General features: G+C 34.9%; 1 protein-coding gene across 4 annotated transcripts in view; it reads right to left on the bottom strand.

The window, feature by feature from the left end:
• Positions 1 to 22645, bottom strand: part of LRBA (LPS responsive beige-like anchor protein) — a 397410-nt gene that overhangs the window by 102390 nt on the left and 272375 nt on the right. For all 4 annotated transcript variants that reach the window (XM_066996727.1, XM_066996728.1, XM_066996726.1 and 1 more), the window contains 2 exons: positions 8763 to 8903; positions 7439 to 7558 (listed from right to left, as the gene is read on the bottom strand). In XM_066996727.1, coding sequence (XP_066852828.1) covers positions 7439 to 7558; positions 8763 to 8903 — 261 coding nt within the window. The remainder of the gene's footprint in view (positions 1 to 7438; positions 7559 to 8762; positions 8904 to 22645) is intronic.

The following is a 22645-nucleotide window of genomic DNA, read 5'->3' on the forward strand; positions in this document are numbered from 1 at the left end:
AAAATTTCATTTTTTCATCACATTTCAATATAATCATTTTCATGGTTGCACGAAAGTACAATTTCTACGTACCTGTAGGTCTCCCTCCATTTGCTATATGTGTGTTACTTCTTGTTTAACTAAAAAATTCCCTCATCATTGCCTGAAATACTCTCATTTTTAAAGAAAATAATTCAGCAAGTTTCAATTAAATTTCTAAATTGAATGAATGATAATGAAGAAATTATTTTTTTTCAATGTCTAATCATCCTGTTAAAGTTCTAAGAAATATTTTAAATATTTCTTAATATAAGAAAATTATTAAAATGTTCAGCGACTTACAAGGTACCAAAAAGAATTATACAAATCCAGGTGTTCGTTCAGTATGTTAATGAAATATCTATATATAATGAAATATATTACAATTTCAATTAGTACTTTATTCGTTATCAGTCAAGAAGTAGATTAAGTCAACCATTTATTGCATAAAAAGCACATCTTCAATACACTTTAGATCCTGTTAGTCAATACATGAATTATATGTAGATAGAATTATTTCACTTTTTACTGATGTTATATATAAAATATGCAATGGTATTTGATGGCCATATTTATACGCTATGTAAAACATGTAGTTCAGGTTAATTTGACCAAGAAAGAGGGAAAAAAAAACAAGTTGTATATATTACTGTATCCCTTTTCTCCAATTTCTTTAAATTACTGAGGAGAAAAAAAAAAAAAAAAAGTTTATACTGAATCATAAAAAGGTCTGGATGAAACCTTGAGAGGTCACTTTGTCCATCTCAGGCAGATAAAGTTAGATATTCTTGAAAAATGTTTCTCTGACTTGTTTTTAAAATCCTTAGTCTTGGGTTTTCTACGAATTTCTAGTTTTCATCTATCCAAACCACTAGAAGGTCTTTCTAACATCTGGTCTGCTTTTACTGCAGCTGGAGCCCACTTCCTGTCCTATTCAGACTGAATATAAGTTGCAGTTGCCCTTTTTTACATGTATCAATGTGCAAGAACGGCTTTTACCTCATGGACAAAGAGATCCATCCCCACCAGCACTTTCTGACCATTTTTCCCCTCCTGCACTAAGCCCACTGCCCACGAGCCAGCACTGTGTCTGGCAGGGCAGCCCACTGGAACAAGAAGTGTACAGCAGAAATGAAGTGCCACTGCGCCTGCCAGCCAAAATCCCCACCAGGGTAAAAGCATCAGACCTGGCACTGCAAAGCACTTTACACTTCTCCCCTTGTTCCTCTTTTCTCCGGAGTAACCAACCTAAAACTTTTATCTTTGTATCACTGGTCCCATTTTCTTGACCTCTGGTCATTCTCCTCTTGACTTCAGCAAATTTGTCCGTATCTTACTTGAAGTTTATTTCAACAGCTCCAGAAAAAGACTGCAACAGATATTCAAAGTATTTGTTTTGTTTCCAGTACAATTATGGCTGGGTATAAAAGAAGTAGACCACAGTTATCAGATGGAACTTTCTGATCTGTAAACCCAGATGTCCACATTTTTAACTACTGCTATATCCGCAGACTACCATGCACAGACTTGACTGAATGCAGATTTTTATTTTTTTTTTAATTAGAGAAGTATTTTCCTGTTATGCATCTTGGCACAATTTTACAGGAAAGCAAATCTTTCACGAAAACCAAGGATGTACATCATAAGTTAAAGGTTTTGCTACACCAGACATACAGTTTATTGTTAAAAATCTGAATCACTATATATCTACTTCTGAATTTTGCTAGTAATTGCTCTTGGACATCATTTACCTTGCTACTAATATGACATGAAATCTATCTTATGCTAAAGTAATGTTGCCAGTTTGGCAGCAACTTTACTCCTCGTAACTTCTGAAAGCCCATCTATTAGACGGGGAAGTATAAAACAATGCAAAGCATATGTAAAAAGCTTATCAGGTTACAGGGTGTCTTAGTCATGCATATGTTTGGCAGCCTGTTTCAATAAATATGAGTTGCCAACATGACGTTGCTTCACTTTGGAGAAAAACCTCTGAGACTGTCTCAATCTCCCATGACTTTCCTATGAGCAAAGTAGAGAAACCAAGATGAGATTAGGTTACAACAATGTGGGAGTACCAGGGCTGAAAATCCATATTCCAAGAGCAGTTATCAATAGCTCACTGTCAAACTGGGAAGACATGGTAATGGGGTCTGCCTTGCTTCTAATACCAGTCAATAATCCCATTAACGATCTGGCGTAGAAGGTGCAGTAATAAAATTCCAGATGACACTATGAAGGCAACAAGCTGTTTGGAGGACAGGATGAGAATTTCAACCTATCCTGACAAAATCTTCATATTGCATGGAAAGAAAACAGCAAATACTACGCTTAGAAGAGAAAATACATGCAAAGTGCAACAAAGATAACAAGTATATTATAGTAATTATAATGACAAATCAATTTAACGTAATGGGTTAGCTACCAAACCAGAAGTAACAACTGCTTCTGAACGAATATGTACAAATCTACTCATTAATCAAAGAAAAACAGTAACAGAAAAAACAGGCAGACAGGCTTAACTTCAGTATTCCAGAACTTAACACAAGCCCCATACTAAGCTGTTTTGCAATCAAACACTGCCAGGCTATCTGCGTTTGCATTTTATACAACATTAACAAAACTAACCAGGATTGTTTACACTAACAACATAAATCAAGAAAAAACTAAATGAATTAAGGATGCCTGTCCATTACCTAAAAGGTACTAAGTGATACTTTCACAGAATTAAAATACATTTAATATCCTTCAGTGCAGAAGATTAAAGTTAAATTTAAAATTTAACTTTTAAGGTAACACATGGTTAATATTGTAAAGGCATCAGTGCTAAGTTAATTAGTAATTAACAATGACAGACTAGTAGTGAGACACTAGAGAACTTCCAAAGAACATTTAATTTGCATTGCCTAAATAAATGGATAGTAGGAAATTAAATTTTATGCAACATATCACCTCTTGAAATCAAAATTTGAATGGTTCAATGAAAGGTTATACTACAGTGCAGCATTAGTTTCTTGCTTTGATCATCAATCCAAGGCTTTCACAGGATATTGACAAAGATTGGATGTGACCACACATGTGCTCTGGCTTTCTCTGTGGAAGTGTGATACCAGCCAACAAGAGTTGCTTCCAAAGCTAGCTCATGTTAGTCCTCCTTGTAGTATGTGATGCCTCCAACTAAGATTAACAATAATCTTAAAACAGAAAGCATCAGGAACTTACATTCATTCTCATCACACAAAAAGGAACGAGAAATAATTTCTTGTAAGGTATCAACTCACTGGTTCTAAATATTCAAGATTTTTTCAGCTGAAACAGGAATAAAGCCATGTTTTTCCTTTGTGCCACTCCTCCCCCCTGTACAATAGCATGTACTTTGGCCTGCCACTTTCAAGGTCTAAATGTGGCTTTACAAATCCTTTGCATTTCTACAAATCAATGCATTAAACTGCTAGGCTTTCATCAGTTGTAGAAGTATCAACAGGAACCTAGAAAGCTTATGGTAAAAGAAAAATAAAATTATTTAGTCATTTTTTAAACCTTTTTTCCAATAAGCCAATTACATTCAGTTATCATTGGACTATAAGTGATATAGAGAAGATATAGTTATAAAGACATTTAATGATCGTATTGTAATACATGATAATGTCTCAAATAAGAGACCAAGCAAATATCTTTCATTAAAAAAAAAAAAACCTATGAAAAAAGTAGACTCCCTCAAGTGCCTCATTTTGTTAAAAATAACATGAGATAAAATCTTAATTTTGCATGCAATTACATAGCCTTCACAGGCACGAGCTGTGCTCACAGAATACATTCTTCCACACACAGCGCTAAAAGGAAAATTGCACATTGTTTTGGACAAAATCTTGGACCAAAGTTAGACAGTAGAAGAAAAAGCTGATTTTAGAAAAGAGTGGGAAAAGAATGAATAAACTAGATGTCAAAGGCTTTTGAATAATCATTAATATATTAATGTTTGCAGACTGCAAGTACTTCCAGTAGGCCACACTAGTTCTTGCCAGTAAGCAGCATATTGCAAGTTTTGGCTACAACTGAAAGAACGTAAGGCTATTTAAAAAAATCATAATTTTGCTAGCATGTTTGTAGTATACTACCATGCACAATGGTTAAAAGGTTAAAATGTAATTTCTGTTTTTTAATCTGGTGAAAAGGAGTGGACACAAACTAAACAGCTTTTCTATACACAATTTCTTTATTCATGTACAACGTAGAAGTGTTTGGCATTCCACTGATGACAGCAGTCGACGCAGGCTTCCTTTCCCTTCCTTTAATTTTAGAGAGACCATCCCTTTGACTCTACTGCTGCAGAAAGAAACTTTCTTGTCAAGAATTATAAGGAAATCATTTCAGAGCTCAACCTTGAATCAGAAAACAGCATTTGCTTCACTACAATATTGTACACTAAGCTGGCAGCAAATGCTGTACTCTCAGACCTTTCAGGACAGACCATGAGAAAGTACTGTCATAAAATGATTACAGAGAATGATACTCCAAGATTACAGGGAATAAGTCTAAAACTTATTGAAGTCATGTTTCATAATATATGTTGGCTGTAAAGTAAGTGGGAAAGGAACTCTAAAGAAAAAGTAAACAAACATTTGAAACCTTTCACTTCCTCTACCAGAGACCAAAAACAAAGGGATCCATGTTCATTTAACTCCCTCCCTGTCTCCCTCCTGCCTTCTTCCCAAGTATATGCATGGGTACATGTATATACACAGTGCAAGACAAGCAAAGACTTTTCACTAAACAAGCATTCTAGCAGGCTACAGATCTTCTTCTATGGAAGTTACTGCTCTGATTGCACATATTCTTGACAGAAGAAAACAGCAGTGCAAAACATACAGTAGTAGTAAGCTAATGCATTGCAATTCTGCATGTAGAAAACTTGCAAAGCTATATGGGACACTTCAGCCATGCATTTCACAAACACTTGCCAGGTGGATCAGAACGAGTATCAAGAAAATTGTTTTTCACAGCTGAAGTATTGGCAGTACAAATATTTCCAACAAAGATGATTCCATGCATCTTCAGACCTTTTCTTTCCTAACTCATTCAACTTGTCCTATTGCATCCCCACTTCCTGGCTGCTCATCCAGTCTCATGAACAGGCTCCTCTAGTCAATGTAAATTTTCACTCATACTTTTCACGGTAGTATAATGTAATTCTTGGCAATTCCCAAACTCAGTAAGCTAAAAGAGACTTCAAGGGGCCATCTGTAACAGTACAGATGCCTCTTAAGGCTGTACAAACTTGCACATACATCATTTCCAAAAGATATCTAAGCATTTCTGAAAAGCTCTCCCTAATTTCTAGGGAAGCATTCATCTATCTATTAGTTCTGCTGGAAAGGTTGCTTTACATCTCATCTAAATCTCCTGGATATATAAGTCCATTTTGAACCAAGTTCCCTTCCTGAGGAGTGAAAGCGGAGTGGGAGTTGCTGGTCTCTTCTCCCTAGTAACCGATGACAGGAAGCACGGGAATGGCACAAAGCTGCACTAAGGGAGGTTCAGACTGGACATTAGGAAAAAATTTCTCCACTGTGAGCATTGTCAAACACTGGAATGGGCTTTCTAGAGAGGTGGTTGACACCCCATGCCTGTCAAGAGTTCAAATAGCATTTGGATAACGCCCTCAATAATACGCTTTAACTTTTGGTTAGCCCTGATGTGGTCAGGCAGTTGGACAAGATGAAGACTTTGAAAGCCCCTTCCAACTGAACTATTCTATTCTATTCTATTCTATTCTATTCTATTCTATTCTATTCTATTCTATTCTATTCTATTCTATTCTATTCTATTCTATTCTATTCTATTCAGCATGGACAGCAGAGATTTTTCCCTTCTTTCTTTCCACAGTCACTATGTTGTAGAATACTCTTAAGTTCCTCCTCAATCTTCTTTTCTTACTAAGAAAAACAAGCAGAGCTAGTCAATCTTTCATTGCACTTTATTTTCAAGACCTTACTTTGTCATCATTGTTCTAGTCTGGATTCTCTCCAACTAGGCCCCGACTATGGATGTAATATTTCAGCTAAGACTAGGATTATCTGCTGCTGCTTCTCTGCTTGTGATATCTGTTACCTTTTCTCATGAGGAATTGTGATTGCTTTGACATAATTTCTTCTTGATAGATATGTGCTTCATTTGCTTATCTCCTTGTTACCTTCCTGGTACTAAACACAGCCAGATTATTTGCTTAAATATTTTTCACTGACCTGTACTTAAACTCACTTCATAATTTCTTGGCTTTCTGTTTCTTTTTTAAAAACTGAATACTTCATTTATCCACCACTGCTACCTTTTTTCTTCTCCTTTTCTCAAAGAAACCATATTTACATCTGAACTTTTGTCTGCTGGCTTTGTATGTACAAGATAGAGAAGCTCTTAATGACCAGTCCATTTCAAAATATCTCATGTGGTTTTATTTTCTAAACTACTGTTTCTCATTTTGATACAGACATAGCATCTTTTTACCTGTGGTATTAATTCTGCTAGGCACTACCACAGTTGATTTTTTTTTTTGGTGGGGAGTAACAGATGGAAGAAAGACATTCGTTTTTCAATACGATCAGCTGACAATTATCTCATTTCACTAAGCAGCAGATAAACCCTTTCCTTAATTGTCTTCTCACTACTCACTACTCACTACTACATTACTCACTACTTCTCACTACTATAACTATAGAATGATGTCATGTTACTTAGGTCCCTTGCTAGTTGCATGCCATTCTTCAGTCAGCCTGTGATTTCCTTCATGCTATACCTTGCCATCCTGTGTAAACAGAACTTAAAAAAAAAAAAAAAAAAAGATACCATTCTTTTTTCATGGGATTTGAGGTCACTAAAGCTTTCCCACCACTGTCAGCATGCTTTTCTTCTTCGTTCTCCTCCCCAGCTCAAAATATTCCTCAGATCCCAGAATCTATTTGTTTACCTCATTCTTTAACTTCAATAGTTACCCTATCTAAACTACCGCCCTTGGAATTTCCATGTGCTCCTGTCTTAGCTTCTTGACCCACCTAATTCTAGGTCTCCTTCCACACAATGACTAATTACCAGATTAATTTATCTTCTATTCCCAACTACTTCTTATTCGTTCACAAGTTCCCAGGCCCAGTGCCCCTATTAGGATAGCTTCAATATGATGCTAAATCCGATGTTTCATCTTAGTATCTTCAGTCACTGGCTTTTTGTAGCCTTTTGTTTCTCTACTCAAGATAAAATCTCTCTGGAAACAACTATGTGTCATTTCTCTTTCATCTTTTCCAAAATGATAGGATCGCTCCCAATCTTCTCCCTTCTATTTTGTAATAAGTTGTGGTCCTACAATCATAGCTACAATAAATGGAGATGCAGTATAAACTGTAACAGATTACAGGAAAGTTTTTACCTTGATATCAGAAGTGTCACGCTGACTGTTGCGCCATGCTCTTGAAATAGATGAAAAGGTTCTATCTGCATGATCAAACTTTCCACCTTGCAGATTTAGGAACAGTGTTGTAAAGGGTTCCTAAAATATTTTTTTAAATAGTTAAAAATAGCAATGTACTTCTGTAGAAATTTCAGGACATTTATTATTCTTTTTTGGTTAGGTTATTAATGACGCTATTCTTCCGGCAGACACATGATTAATTGCAAAAGGTTCATTCTATTATCCAAGAATGAGAAATAGAAAATGATGTTTATTTGTTCAATAAATATATTTAATTCCCAATTCCTACTCCTCACACATATAAAGTAAAGTAAAGATAAAATAAAGCAAATACAAATGAAATAAATATTTACAGGCTAGAGCTACAATCAACTGTGACACAAATTGCTTTCAAAAACATGAAAAAGCTCAATATTTTTACCTTAGATTTTTTTAAAAGGAGCATGTAACATATACATTTTATTTTGCTCAAGGTTATCTATTAATACAAAAGATAATATTCAATATCAATAGCTTTATAATTGCTATTGTTTAATACGTAATTTATTATTTAGAAAAGAAAAATGTTTGAGAGATTTAAAAGCCCCTCTAAGTTAAAGAACACTTAAGCACATATTAGTGGATAATTGCTTGAAATTAGCTAAGTGCTATAAATTACTTCAAGGATTTATGTATGCTTGTACCATTTGAACAAGCTTTAATTAATGATGTACTGCTAATGCTTTCCCAAAGAAATTACTTTCTAGGAGATAAATCGCCTTTCAATTTTATGGAAAAATGCATTGTTTAACCAATATATTATCAATATACAGCATCTCAAAAGTTATGTCCACGTAAAATGCAAAAGAATTTTTAAAAAATTATTTACATCAGAAAACAACTCATTTAATCTCAGCAGGAGGTAAAAATCAAATACATTCATTACGAAACAAAAAAGTACAATATATCCAACCTTAATGATTCTACGATTCTATGGCCCAGTCAGAAAATATGTAAGGAAGGAAAGTTGACCGTGTTTAAAGTAGTTTAAGAATGTATACTAAACATTATTTTTTAAGCAGGAAAAACTTTGCTGATTTGAAAAGTCTGTACCATAAAATTAAAACCTTCTGGTCAACTTTGGAATACATTTGTCCCTGAAAAAAAAAATCAGGTACTGATTACAGTTATTCAAAAATTTCAGTATTCTCCTATGCCATTGGGTTTTAGTTTAACTCGTTCCTAGCTATTTTTTTGCTTTTATTATCACTTAATGGAAAAAAAAATTAAAAGATGTACTTACAATTCTTAATAACCACGTGAGTGCAAAACTTGCAGTTGAATAATGTGTGCCATAGTGAAACTTTGGAACCTGATCATCTTCCCATGATTCGTATCTCTCAGCAAAGAATGCTGCTCTCTTTGGGTTCAAAGCTCCAATAGGCTACAAGGTTTATAAAAATAAACACATAAGTAAATAAAGATAACAGCACATCATATTCCTCATACTCTTTTTTGTAACCAGGATTATCAGCATGCATGGAAAATACTGGGTGTGGTGTTTTGCAAATGCAGATACTGGATTCTGTTAGCTGTATAATCTGTGTATTTCAAACCAGGATCCCAAGCACACACATGCTGCTGGTTGGGGAAAAAAAAAAAAAAAAGTCTCTTTTACATCCATAAAGGCATAATTTCTATTTACTACTGATTCAACTCAATCACTAAAACCCATTTTACAGTGGAATGACTTGGACAGAGTTGTTAACTTGTGTGCTTGTTTGTGTGTGTGTTGTGGGGGGGGAGGCAAACACACACACTATTAAGCAAATGTTAAGCACAACAACCAGAAACATCTTTGGATATTTTAGGAGGAAAAAGTAAAGAGTGTTAGGGTGGAAGAATAATAACAGTGCACACCGAACTTTGATATTACTGTTGATTGTATGCTTTCTATTTACTACCTCAAGACAAGTTCTATTTAATGAATAAAACCCAACACTTCACAGTAGGCAAATAAAGTAGCTGAACATCTACATAAAAACAGGAATATAAAAGAAACAAATAACATATGTATGATCTAAAAAGTATATCACACTTTCATCAACATAAGTAAGTACTGAACAAAGACTAACAAATACATAAATGAACACGGAATTATTAAATGCAAATCTTAAATGCAAGAAATATAATGTTTTGGTATCCATAGTCATGCATTTCCTCAGCAGATTTTGACATAAAGAATTTGGAAGAATGAGTATACTTCACACTCATCACTGGGAAACCCAACAGTGAATTTAGCTGTTCCACATGTATAAGGCTGTGAGAGTTCTACAATATCTTCACATATATGTGCAAAACATATACACAATACCATTTTGTATACATAGAGAGCACACTCTTTGTATATCATTAATGTATATTAGGCCCATCTGAACAGAAAATAAAAGCACTCACGTATAACTTAAGAATAAATATGCAAAATTATTTTCTTATTTCTGTCTTGCAAGAATAAATATACTTCAGAATACAAGGTAAGGAGAAACTTTAAAAGAAAAGTATATGAAGAAAAGTAGCAATCAATAACCTGGTTATTAATTCAAGCACAGTTCAAGTGAAAAACTATGTCTGCTATTGGGATTATTATTATTCAAATATCTGCTTCTTTGCAGCTTACATGAAATTTGGCATACAAGCTTCAAAGTAGTTTCTCTTCTAGGATAGATTAGATCTATGAATGACCTAAGATCTTATCTTACATTTTTCACTTAGACCGGCTTTCACATTGCAGTAGGATGAAGAAAACATCTTACGTTAATTACTATTTTTGCAGTTCACTAATTTGAAATATAGCCCTCTAAAAGAAGTGGTTCCTGTATAAAAGGATTTTTATCTGATTTAGCAAATTTATTCCAGGGAAGAATGAAACTGACTCCAAGAAGTCTTTTTGTTGCAAGAACCATTTTGGAATCTCCATCTGTACTGATTTTCCCTAAAGACTCAGCTATGCTTGAGGGAAAAAAAGAAGAAAGAAGGTCATTGGTAGACAAATTATATGAATTAAAAATAGAAACAGTGTTGTGCTCTATGGTTCTGTAACATTTTATGCATTCTCTTTATCTGCCCCTATTTTTATTACTCTCCAAATGAGTATAGCCCAAATCAATAGTTATAGAATTACACTCCTTGAATATAAAGCTAAACCCAATTAGAATTGATTTCATTCTCTTTTCAAAAAAAAAAAAAGTATCATGCAGAGATCCATATAGCCAGAATCCACAGTATTGATTTTAGCTGTTATTGTTACAGTTGGTTTCTGAAGCCTGCAACAGGACAACTATCAAGACATGTCACATTTATTTGCAAGCAAATAAAAAAAGTCCCCAAATGAAAGAAAGCTTAGGGAGAAAAAAAGAACCATGGAGCTGTGCACTGACAATGATACACTATCAGCTTACTCAGAGAAGTTACAGTGGGAATACACACATTGAATTATACATTACACGAATGCACTGATTTATTGTGGTAATAACATCCACCTCATTAAAAGATTCTGCTTTGCTGCAGTTGGAGGGCTACATATTGTTTACTGCTATAAATTAATGGCAGCACACAGAAGACTGTAGGACCCTTCTAACAATAGATCTGTAATGACAGTGCTGTATATCACAGCTTCCCCAGCAGCTTCATAATAAAATGGAGACAATGTATTGGGCTAATACATTCTACCAGGCAGGCCCATATTTTTCTGACAACTGCTTTTAAGGATGAGGTGATTGTAGTGTGTTATGCTGCACTGTAAACAGTTAACTATGCTTCAGCTACAGAATAAAACACATATGAGGAATATTCAAATACCCTGGGACTTTTCATTTAGAAAAAGATTTGATTGAAATTTTGTAATTATTTCTTATTTCCAAATTAACAGGGAATCCTGATTACATACTGGATTCCCTCCCCTGGGGGCAACGGGAAGGGAGAAGAGTAAATCCAAACTAAGCTATGCTAGATGTAACTGTGAGACCAGAAATTTGCTCAACATGGTTTCCCTTCGCCTCAGACCACTAAGGAAAGACAAGCTAAAAGCCTTCATGTCCAGAAATTCCAGATTGTATTTTCTTTGCAGCACCCCTTTTCGGAGATCAAAAATAGGCATTTGTTCACCAATTAAAAAGACTTATTTAGACGGGGAAAATAAAATAGAGAAAAATTCCAATAAGCAAAAACAATGGATGACATTACAGAAGTCAAGACGCAAAAATGAAGTCACTTATGGCTGCTATCAAACTGTATTGAAAAAAAAAAAGACTAATGCGTATCGTTCTCAAGTCAGAGTTCATTTGAGAAATGGCTCAATCTGGAGGAAAAACTGGGGTATGAGAGTTTTTGTTTTCTCTTTTCCAAAGGCGTGATTGCCTTGGTTTTGATCTGAAGTGGCTGTTACAGCAACTAGTGTTACAAACATGACAATTATAAGCCATATATAAAACATACGTATTTGCTATTAATTTTTAAGTGTTCTCAAATCTAGCAGCGGCTTAAAATAAGTAACCTCACATTTTAACCAGGTGCTAAATATAGTAAGCCTCAGACTTTGGACCAAGCTTTTTTACTCTCTTTGAGACAGAACAAAGAAGAATGATTTGTTGAAAAACAACTGAGAAAACACATTGACTCTTACCATTTACTGATGTTAAATATGTCCAGAAACTATGGTGTATGGTTATATTTGTTGGTTCTTAATCTTATTTGGTGCCAGCCTTACCGGAACAGTAGCACATCTTGCCTCTGTTTTCAGAAGAGGCCTTGTTGCAGCATCAAACCACCCTAACAGAGATGCTTCTCTAAATAGGGCAGAATCTCTCCTGGACTCTCACATATGTTCAATTATACATACACTTCTAAAAGAGGAAAATGTTCATTTTGGAAAATTGCTAATGGCCAAATACAAGGAGATCAAAGGCTTATAAGAAAAGAATTACGATATCTTTATTTATAGTTACATATTTCAGAAGACAAAGAGCTTTTATTTCCTATTTAATAAGTTTTCATTTTTAAATAGTGTTACTCCAAATAAACAGACATACCCGGTTCATACATGCTGCCTTTTGTTACTAAGGCTTCTCTTATTAGAAAAAGCATTGACATTTTTACTGTCTCCTATCCATATAATACTAGGCAGAGTTTTTGACTTACTAATACTCAAAATTCATGAAAGACTAGAGTGAAAAATATGGCAATAAATTGCATTTAATTACTTCAAACAATAAGTAGTCAAGGTACGTTAGTTTCATCTTCATTGCTACTTCTGTTGGTGAAGACAGCAATCTTAACAATTACTACCAGAAATCAGGAAGTCTGTGCAAGTGCCTGTGACTTCTGAAAAGTAGTCAGATCCAGAAACTAAGTCTACATTGGCCAAGCAGGAAGATTTAAAAATTAATGAAAATATCATTTTTTAAAATTTATATTTAAAATGAAAACAAAAAATCACTTCTTAGCCAATTATTTTTCATATTTTACCTCTTTTTCATTAATTACTCATATGTTAAAATAGCTTTTTATCTTATGGCACAAAACTATGAACTGGTATCTCTTTCTCAGATACATTTTAGAAGTTAATTCATTAGAATTTATTTCCACAGTAAGACCTGAAAAATATTCTAGCCTTCCTCACAATAGTCACAAGTTATGAAAGCGCTGTCACAGTACCAAACTTAGTGTTGCACACTCTCTGTCTTCCCAATTTTTGTTATTTGTACTTTCAAACATGCTCAATGATTTCTGTCCATTTTCTTCTATGACATCTTATTACATATTCTACTTAACACTCCCCCCTCTACTCCTCCTTTTTTTGTTCCTTTTATTTCTAACTTTCTATTAGTTCTTCTACTGAGAAGTTAGGATCAGTGGCTCTTCTTTCGCTGGTTATCTCACGACACGCATTTGTATCTCTCATTGCATACATCTCCTATGCGTGTTTTAGTTCTCAATACTGATGAGCTTAGAATCGGCCCAGCAAACTGAGCCAATCTTCCACACAACCCGCTCACACTTCTACTTCAGAGATTTTTTTAATGATTGTTCCAGCTTTATCTTCTCGTGTTAATTTTTTATTTGTATAATAGAATATGACATTAATCAGACAACAGACACATAAATGACAGAAATCATAGTCAAATCATCAGAATTGTATCTATCACTAAACACTAGATGGTTATCCACAAAAGAAGAGAGCTACCTTTGCACTGCAGAAAGTTTTCTGGGCTTGCTGATGCCCAAGATACTAGATACTAAAACTGGCCTTTGAGATTAAGCAGTATGGAAACAGTACTAAGAAAACACGTGATGTCTCCCTGTAAGAATACATATAATGACACCGACTTTGACAAATCAATGAGCTACTAGGCATGGGTCCAGCACCCATGGAAGAAAAAATAAAAAAAAAAAGAAAGAAAAAGAAAAAAAAAAAGACCATGAAAAAATATAAAAGGGGAGGAAAAGGGGAAACAAATGTTTTTTCTTTATGATTTCTTATACTGTTTTTTCAATCCAGATCAAACCAGGTATTTGGATTCCTGTGAATGCAATTGTCTGTATGGTTAAATTATATTTTGTAGCATCCTTGCCAAGTATGTTGGTTTTTTTTTTCATTTATTTTATTTTCAAGATGAATATCTGGTTTTCATTAATGATATTTTTCATATATTCATTGGGCTTTAAGCACAGAGGGACTATTAGGTCATCTCATCTAGTCTTGTGTTTGTATGACAAGCCATTAAATTCCTTTCCATTACATGATTTTGAGCCCAACTGTTTATACTTGATTATAACATTAGCTGTATTTGGCCAACCTGCTTTCCAAAAAGGCATCTGATTCTTGAGTACATGGACAATCTACTATTTTTTCTTGGAAGCTTTTTCTTTTGGCAATTGACATCCTCTTTCTTAACAATATGTGCTTCAGTTTGGCTATGAATTTACTAGTGTGTTTACAAAAGAAATCTTACGCCTCTCACTGACATATCGAAGTCTCTACTTTCCCAATATTTTCTGTATATTAAAGTACTTATGGATTGCAATTAAACTTTTAATAAACAAAGGAAACTGAGCTCTTCAAATCTTTCATTTTAAGGCATTTCTTCCAGCCTTAAGATTTCTTTGTGCCCTGCCCACTTTATCAGCATATTTTAATATACAGATATCTGAAATGTATTCAGTGTTCCAGTGTTAGTCTTCTCATTGTCATAAATATGCCGAGTGCTGTACACTCTATTGCAATCTAACCACCACTGCATTTTTAGCGAACTGCTTGTTTAGTTACTGCTGGTATTACCAGCACACAATTAACTCCCAGAAGTAGCCAGTATCTGTAATATTGTCAGTGGGCCTTCCTGATCATCTGAGTAAAACTTCTTTTTCCCAGAGATATAAAGACAAGATGCAAGGGTTTAATTACACCCCAACTTTATTAACTTACATCAGCTGGGAAATATCTGGAAACAAACTCATTTAATGTAGATCACTAGTCTTCCCTCTGTCATTTCTGTGTTTGAGAAAAGCCACAAAATGCCATGTCCCCCTCTGAAGCTATTCTCACTCATTGCTACCACCCTTGCTCTCAAACGACTGAGTACAGCTTTCTTAAAAATGATATCCTGCAACGCTCTCATCTTTAGGGGATGCCTTACCTTCAGCCCATATCTAATTCAAATTCATTAAAGAACGGTATCCAAAAGAAAACTATGAACACAATCATCTGCTGAACTGTTTGAACTCCCTGCACTGATCTATTAAACAGGTCCTTGAGTTGCTCTGGGAAAGATTTAAAAGCATGAAAAAAAATTAATCTATCAAGGACTCGATGATCTCTTGAGGTCCCTTCCAACCCCTACAATTCTGTGATTCTGTGAAGGAGAAAAACAATCTTTATCAATCCAGCCCCAAATGCACTGGTTTCATGGCAGATGCCCAAATCCTACAACAAAGATCATGTTAAGAGGGGGGAACTATGAATTTGGATATCAAAGCTTTGCTGAAGTAATACGGATGGAACTTGACAGAACTTCTGTATTCTGCCACAGTGAGCACATAGAAAATATATAATCCTTTGCTCCATTTCTAAATTAATGTACTTTCTTATACCTTAGTATAAGAAAATCATATTGTAAATCACATTTTAGTCACTCATTACACTCAGTTTTTGAGAACTTCAACACAAGCAGCTACTTGAATTTCACGTGGTTTCTTAGTGAAGTAAGAAATCCTATGGTTAAACACTTTTTGTATGTGCAATATTGAAATTGTGCAATAGTTACTAATGTTAGTGACTGTACTCTAATGATTTTGACATCAAGAACATGAAATCAGAAAAATTCGTATAACTATGTTGCCTTCTTTTCCAGCCACTAAGGGCAACATAACATCTCTGGTGACCTTGTCGAGGGGCTGACTTCTGGATATCTATTTGTGTTCCATCTAGTTAAGGTTCTCAGCAAGTCATTATGCTCGTACTTATAATTCCAATCCCTTATTCTGAATACAGGTATCTCAAATAATTATGAAACTTGAAAATTTGTAGGAAGAAAGTAATCAAGGAAGATGATAATATAAAGCATGTTCTGAAGAATACTTCCTATTATCATTAATGTAGCCTGAAGTTACATCATTTACTAGTATAGACAAGAGCTGCAAGCAAGCAAGACTTCATATAACAGATTAAAAAGAAAAAAAAAAAAGCCAGAATTACCCTAGTTACAAAACAAAGAAAATTATACCTTCCCACATAATTAAGTTGTTAGATTCATTGCCTCAGGGAGCAATGCAGAACAAAAAAAAATAGGTTAAAAACAACAAAGACAATTAGACCACCAGTCCATCAGTGGCCATTAAACATGACTGCGTCAATTATTTTTCCAGTTCATAAAGTCTTTAAACTTCTGGTTGCCAGACCTGGGAAGTTATCTGAAGGGAAAGATGATGCTTTATATGCCCTCTTTTCTCCTTTCAGTAGGCTCCTGCTGCTGGCTATTCATAAAGGCAAGATATAGAGCAGGATAAGCTTTTGGACTGGCTCTTCTCTTACAACTTCATATGAAGTGACTCAGCATCTACCTAGATATACAAGTTGGGGCACATGATTGCAATAAAAGCCAGTCAAGGGCACTCCAGAACAATAAACTTGAAGTTATTTTGACATGCAAATGAATTCTTCACTCAGATATATCTTTTTATTTACACTACTGAAGAAACACAGACAAATGCCCACCAGCCACCTCATTTAATACTTGTACACACAGCTCAGGGTGCAGACAACTATTTCCCAGCAGCTCCTTTATCTAAGTGACAAGTGTAACCAGCAGACTGTGATCAGCATTTTTATCATATGTAGGGTCCTGGGGCATTTCCTGATACACTGTATATGGGATGAAATGCCATAATACTCTTATCTCAATATTTTCTAAAATAAATTTAATACAATCTATACATACTAAAACCACTGAGCTTTTTAAAGTAAATATGCCTTTTTAAATAGTTGTCTGTCCTTACAAGCTTTCTTTGAAAAGACTCTATCTCAAGAAATATACCAGATCTCATTGTGCTATCAGACTTTTTTTCTAAAATAAATTTTCTATTTTGGGGAAACTGAGAATTCAGAAAAGGGCTTGATTAAAAGCAAGAAAGAGTTGTGTGCAAATTAAATAAGCATTTGTGGGCATATCCATGTACTCTTTAAAATACCAGCACTGAATTATATTGTATTTATGGTTAATTATTAAGATTTTTTTTAAGATCTCACACATACTTTGAGACAAGAATAGTCAGTAGCAAAACCTGATCTAGAGGCGGCTAACAACTACAATGTCTGAGCATGTCTATACGAACACTAGCAATGATGCAAAGCACAGAAGCTTCCCAAAGTCCAAAGTTGAAAAATGGATCATAAGTTAACCTTAAGCATAAAGAATGAAGAAAAACTATGTTTAGCAGTGGCTAAATTCACAACAGGATACACCTCAGGTCACCTAACATCTTGGAAGAATTTTAATTTAAAGGAAATATCTCCACGGCTTCCTTTTTTTTTTTGTGCCTTCATACTGCTAACAGGAGAATCAAATGCTATGATAATCAGCTGTAGCAGATTTCAAAACAATTCTGTGTATACAAACAATGCACTGGTGAACTGCAAACTAATTAAGCACACACATACTTTTCCATAATGTTTAATCAGTTGTTCAGCACATCCGAATGTGTCATATGCTGCAAATTTGAGACATTACTACACTTTAATACTACTGGGAAGGTTAACTGAAGGGAATGGTTATGCTATGTAGGCTCCCAAAAGGTTAGGCAGAAAGGAAGTTGCATGTCCCTGGGAATCATGATGAGAAACCAAGCTGCTTGCCTAAGGTGAAGAGACATCGTAGTTGCATTACTCACAAAACAACCCTGCTGCCAAAAGCAACCATTTGTATATGCTGTCCATAATCTGTCAAGTGCAAGAAATCCCTGCATCACCATTCATTTATTAAAAACAAAAAACAGAGAGACAAACAAAATCATCTTATGGATTTCCAGAAACAGAATTTAGCAAGAAGCCACATACACTTGAATCATGGCAGCAGGCAGCAGATAGTGAAAACACTCTCTCTGCCTTTTCTTCACAGGAGGAAGGAGAGTGGTGGGGAGGGGAGAAGAGCAGAAAGGAAGACGGTCTCACTTTTTGATAGTCTTTTTTAAGAATGGCTGTGAGGATTTTCACATTCAAGGCTTTTTGCAAATGCAAATTTAGTGCTAATTAACACCAAAGGAGGACATGTAAGAAACAACACTATAACAAAAGGAAAGGTTAGCTGGAATGAAGAGCAGGACAATCATTTCGAATGTCTCATTACCTTCCACTAGCATTTCCTTTTTCATTATCCTTCTCAGTACATTATAATTTGGTTTAGTCTTGCTATTTGAATGTTTTTATAAACTAAAAGGTGCCTTTAAACCTTAGTGCTATTGTAATCACACAGAAAAACACAGTTTAAACTAGATATAAATTACACTGTAACTTGAAGTCATAAAACAATGTCAGATCAATGAAGGCTTAAACCTTAAAATAATAAACTGAGTATATAAACTTGCAAAATTACTACAAGCTAAAGCATGATAACAGTTGTATAGACAAGACGTTTCCCCAACAGACTGACAAATTGTTTATGGGAGCTTAACAAACCCAGAAACCATATACCAAGATGGCAAAAACATCTAACTTCAACAAAGTGATCATGCTTAACCATAATCTGGAAAAGCAGCAGCAATTTGTTACTGGTCTGGCACATAAAAAACATATGTATGTCTGTACTGGGTGAGACCAAAAACCTTGTGAAAGTGAGCCTTTTATCTGTGATGGGGATCAATCACAAACTGAGAAAAATTAAAAAAATGGGAGAACCATACAGTGACACATTCCCTGACACCCAGTGATCCAGACTTCCAACAACATGATGTTTCTTCACATATTTATGTCTCTGAATGGATTTTTGTTAAAGCTATTTTTTCAGGAACAATTCACATAAACTTTTAGCATCCACAAAAACCTGAAGACAGGAGTTCCAAAACTTAGCAGCACATTGTGTGAAGAGCCCGTTACCTTCTGTTTGTTTTGAACCTGTTGTCTCCTAACTTCATTTGCTTTCTACTAGTTCTTAAAGCAGCATAAAGATATATCAAAGAATTGTCTCCTTCTTTATTTCCCCCATATCACCCATGTTATGACCCAAGATGTGTGTGAAATCACTTTATTTTGATTGCTCGTATATTTTAAAGCCAGACATGTGTCCTATGATTTCTTGTGATCATTTAAAGAGTTATGAACCAACCACAGTTTATTTCCAATTAGAAACCTATGTATGTCTAAGGCATCTGAACACGGGTGGGATGGATTATAACATCAGATACAAACTAAGAATAACATTTTGAATGCTCATTGTTAATTTTGAGTTACTATTTTTCTCTTCTTGGAGTATTTGTGTATTACAAACAACAGTATTCTTTGATGCAGAGGAAGATGATGACTATTATCCTCACTACCAATAAATAAATAAAAAGATTGCTTTTCTTAGTTCTTTTCAAGCAAGCATTTCTAGAAATCACTATATGCAAACAGGGAAGAAAAAGTAAGAATAGTAGTGAGATGCACTCATATCATCCAGTTGCTTGTTCTGTAGAGGAGACTATTTGACACAGAGAACAACCAACTAATGGCAAGGAAAAAAAAAGGGGCGGGGGGGGCAGACAGGGACAAAGTTATAAAAAGATGGTTATGCCAATGTAATACAGCACTGGAAATTCCCAAAATATTTAACAAATTCTATCTAGACTAAGAGTACGACAACCATCTCAGACATGTATTTGGGTGAGATTTCAGTTTCAGTAGATCTTTGTAAGAGTTATGGAGGAAGAATTAGCAAAACGTGCATGGAAATTATGTGCTGATTCTGAAGAAGGTCCAGAGACAGATGCTGCACGAGGCTCAAACTAACATATCAGCACAAAAATTCTATCATCGAAAATCCTAACACCATTCAGAGAGAAAGTAAAACAAGTATGCTATTGGTTATCATGCAGAGATTGATACTATAATCCAAACAGCTTGAATTGTTTCACACACAATGAACAGTTTAGTATCTCTAAGGCTCATGAGTAAGCCAGGTTTGTCAATCAGTACCTATTTCACTTAACATATTTTCCTCGAGGTGCATTGCTGCTTTTCGGCTGAATTGCTCTCCTTTGTGTGGAGCAAACCCTGTCCGTGGTGCTGAAGCACCGAGTCATTGCTCCTGCAGGTGCCTGACCATGGTGCTGCAAAACCAACCTTGGCACCCACAGCACAGCCACTGTAGCAGCAGGACCATTTGTAGCTCTGTCTCCTAACTTCGGCACATGTGCCCAAGGACAAGATGCAACAGATTGACTCAGCTGTCAGAAAAGATAATTGACCAATTTTGCCATTCATAAAAATCCCTGGAGGAAGCTGTCTGAGGGTTACTGGTGTTGCAGTCTCACAAAATCAATTGTCGCCCCACTCAGAAGTAGCAAAAATTTATGTTATTAATCATAAATATGTTTAACTTATATTGTTTCTCTCAACTGTTCCTTATTCTGTTTAGTGTTTTGGAAAGGATGGAGTGTCCCTCTCCTCAAAAAAAGAGCTGTGTTTCACAGAAAGCATGACAACTTGATACCAGATGCTTATGAGGATCCGATAATTATGTTTCGTATTAAAAATATTTAAATCCATAATAGATTAACAAACAAATCATGAAAAACTTGTCTCATTTTCAGATATCACTGCTTCAGGCTCACTGTAGTGTGGGGCCAACCTTCATATCTCTACCACTGTTTCTTGAGGTGACCCAAAATTGTAGGAAATATACTGGACTTTTTCTTAACTGCCAGGGACTCTGATACAAAGGTTGAAATATTTTATTTCCTGTACTGTCCTTTTTTAAGCAGGGATTCACATGAACTGCCTGAGAGGAATAATATTTATACCTTCTTTCAGAATGTATCCTGTCTGGGTTTGGAATGCTTTTTAATTAAGTGCTATCTTTTGTCACAGGTGACAAATTTACTGCCTGAAATAAAAGAGACAAGGCAACCAGGGCAGAAGCTGAGCCCAGCAGTGTCAAGTGTCACAGGTTTCACTACCCAAATTTCAGATGCAATTGCCTATCAAAATAAGTCATCGCCACTGCACCAATTATTGTTAGTTCTTACATTCTTCTTCTCACCTTCTTACAGTGCCTGATTTTGGAACACACTTTATGCTTAGAAGGACACTGGTGAGTTTTATCTGGTATTTACCTACATTGACTCCTGTGTTGGAGCATGAGATGAATAAAATGTCATTTTATTTTTCCTTCATGAAAAGCATTTATTCACAGAATGCCTCTACTACTTTTAATGCCTCTCTAGACAAAAGCATTTTAAAAAATTTGCAAAATTACAACGGTTACAGATCAAAACACCTGCTACATTCTATCTCCTTGCTAAAGGTAACAAGAGATAGTAAGCAAATTTCCTGCCCTTCCCACTCTACCTCCTCACATAGGAAAATATTAGCATGAGTTATATGAACGGTGAATTTGTGCACCTGAGATGCACACCCTACAACAGAATTCAAGTTGACATGCTGAAGAGCACTTAACAATGAAGTTTACATTAGAATAACAAAACTAACCTTATTTGTTATAGGAAATATATGTGTATATATATATATATATATAGTATATGTATATATTACCTCTCTTCTGTCTTTGATACCAGTGGCTCTCACATACCAATTAAACACCTCACTTCAATGAAGGTGAGAGTTATTTGTTGCTTTTGTACACTTGGCTGGAACTGAAGTCATTGCTTATATAACAGTCACTATAAAATTGATGATGATTTAGCAAATATTACAAGAAAATGACAAAAATGAGAATAAAAATATTATGTACACATGTAGCTACGGTGAAGACAAAAGAAGATTTAAGAAGGTTATAATTTAAGGTTATAATATAATTCTAGCAGTGTCATTTTATGATCTTGCAAAAATTTTATGTCTTACGAAAGATAAATTATCAACAGCATAGAGCAAGATCTCATAAAAAACTTTTCTGAGTGTAAAATCATGTTTTGATAACTCAGTGTTTTCCATGTATTTTTACCTCATTTTTTCCCTTAACCAAGTCCAGAAACACATCACAATTTATTGCTTCCGCTGAACAAAGAAAAGGAAAAAAATGTGTTTTTGAATAACATAATACAGAAAATGGGACACATTCTGGTGGGAAACTGTGTCTGTTGTATAAATAAAATATATGTAGCTATAAATATAATATGTAATACTCATTCCAAACCATAGTCACCTCTTAAGAAATAAAAACCCAACTCAAAGCTGGGTAACAGACTGGCAGTGCACTCCTGGCATTTGTCAGGAACATTTGTCAGACTGACAGTAATATTAACCACAATCCATTTCAGTTGCTTTGGTTTATCATTGTGTGACTGATGTTTAAAACAATGCCATAAGAAGCTGCTTAAATAAAGTGTTGGTTTAACCTATACACTACAGTTCTTTAAATCTGTACTAACTGTGGACTTCTAGCTGATATATTAACAAAACTGTTACTCATATTTGTCATTCTA

The sequence above is a fragment of the Anser cygnoides genome, chromosome 4 (assembly GCF_040182565.1).
Source record: "Anser cygnoides isolate HZ-2024a breed goose chromosome 4, Taihu_goose_T2T_genome, whole genome shotgun sequence".
NCBI classification, from domain to species: domain Eukaryota; kingdom Metazoa; phylum Chordata; class Aves; order Anseriformes; family Anatidae; genus Anser; species Anser cygnoides.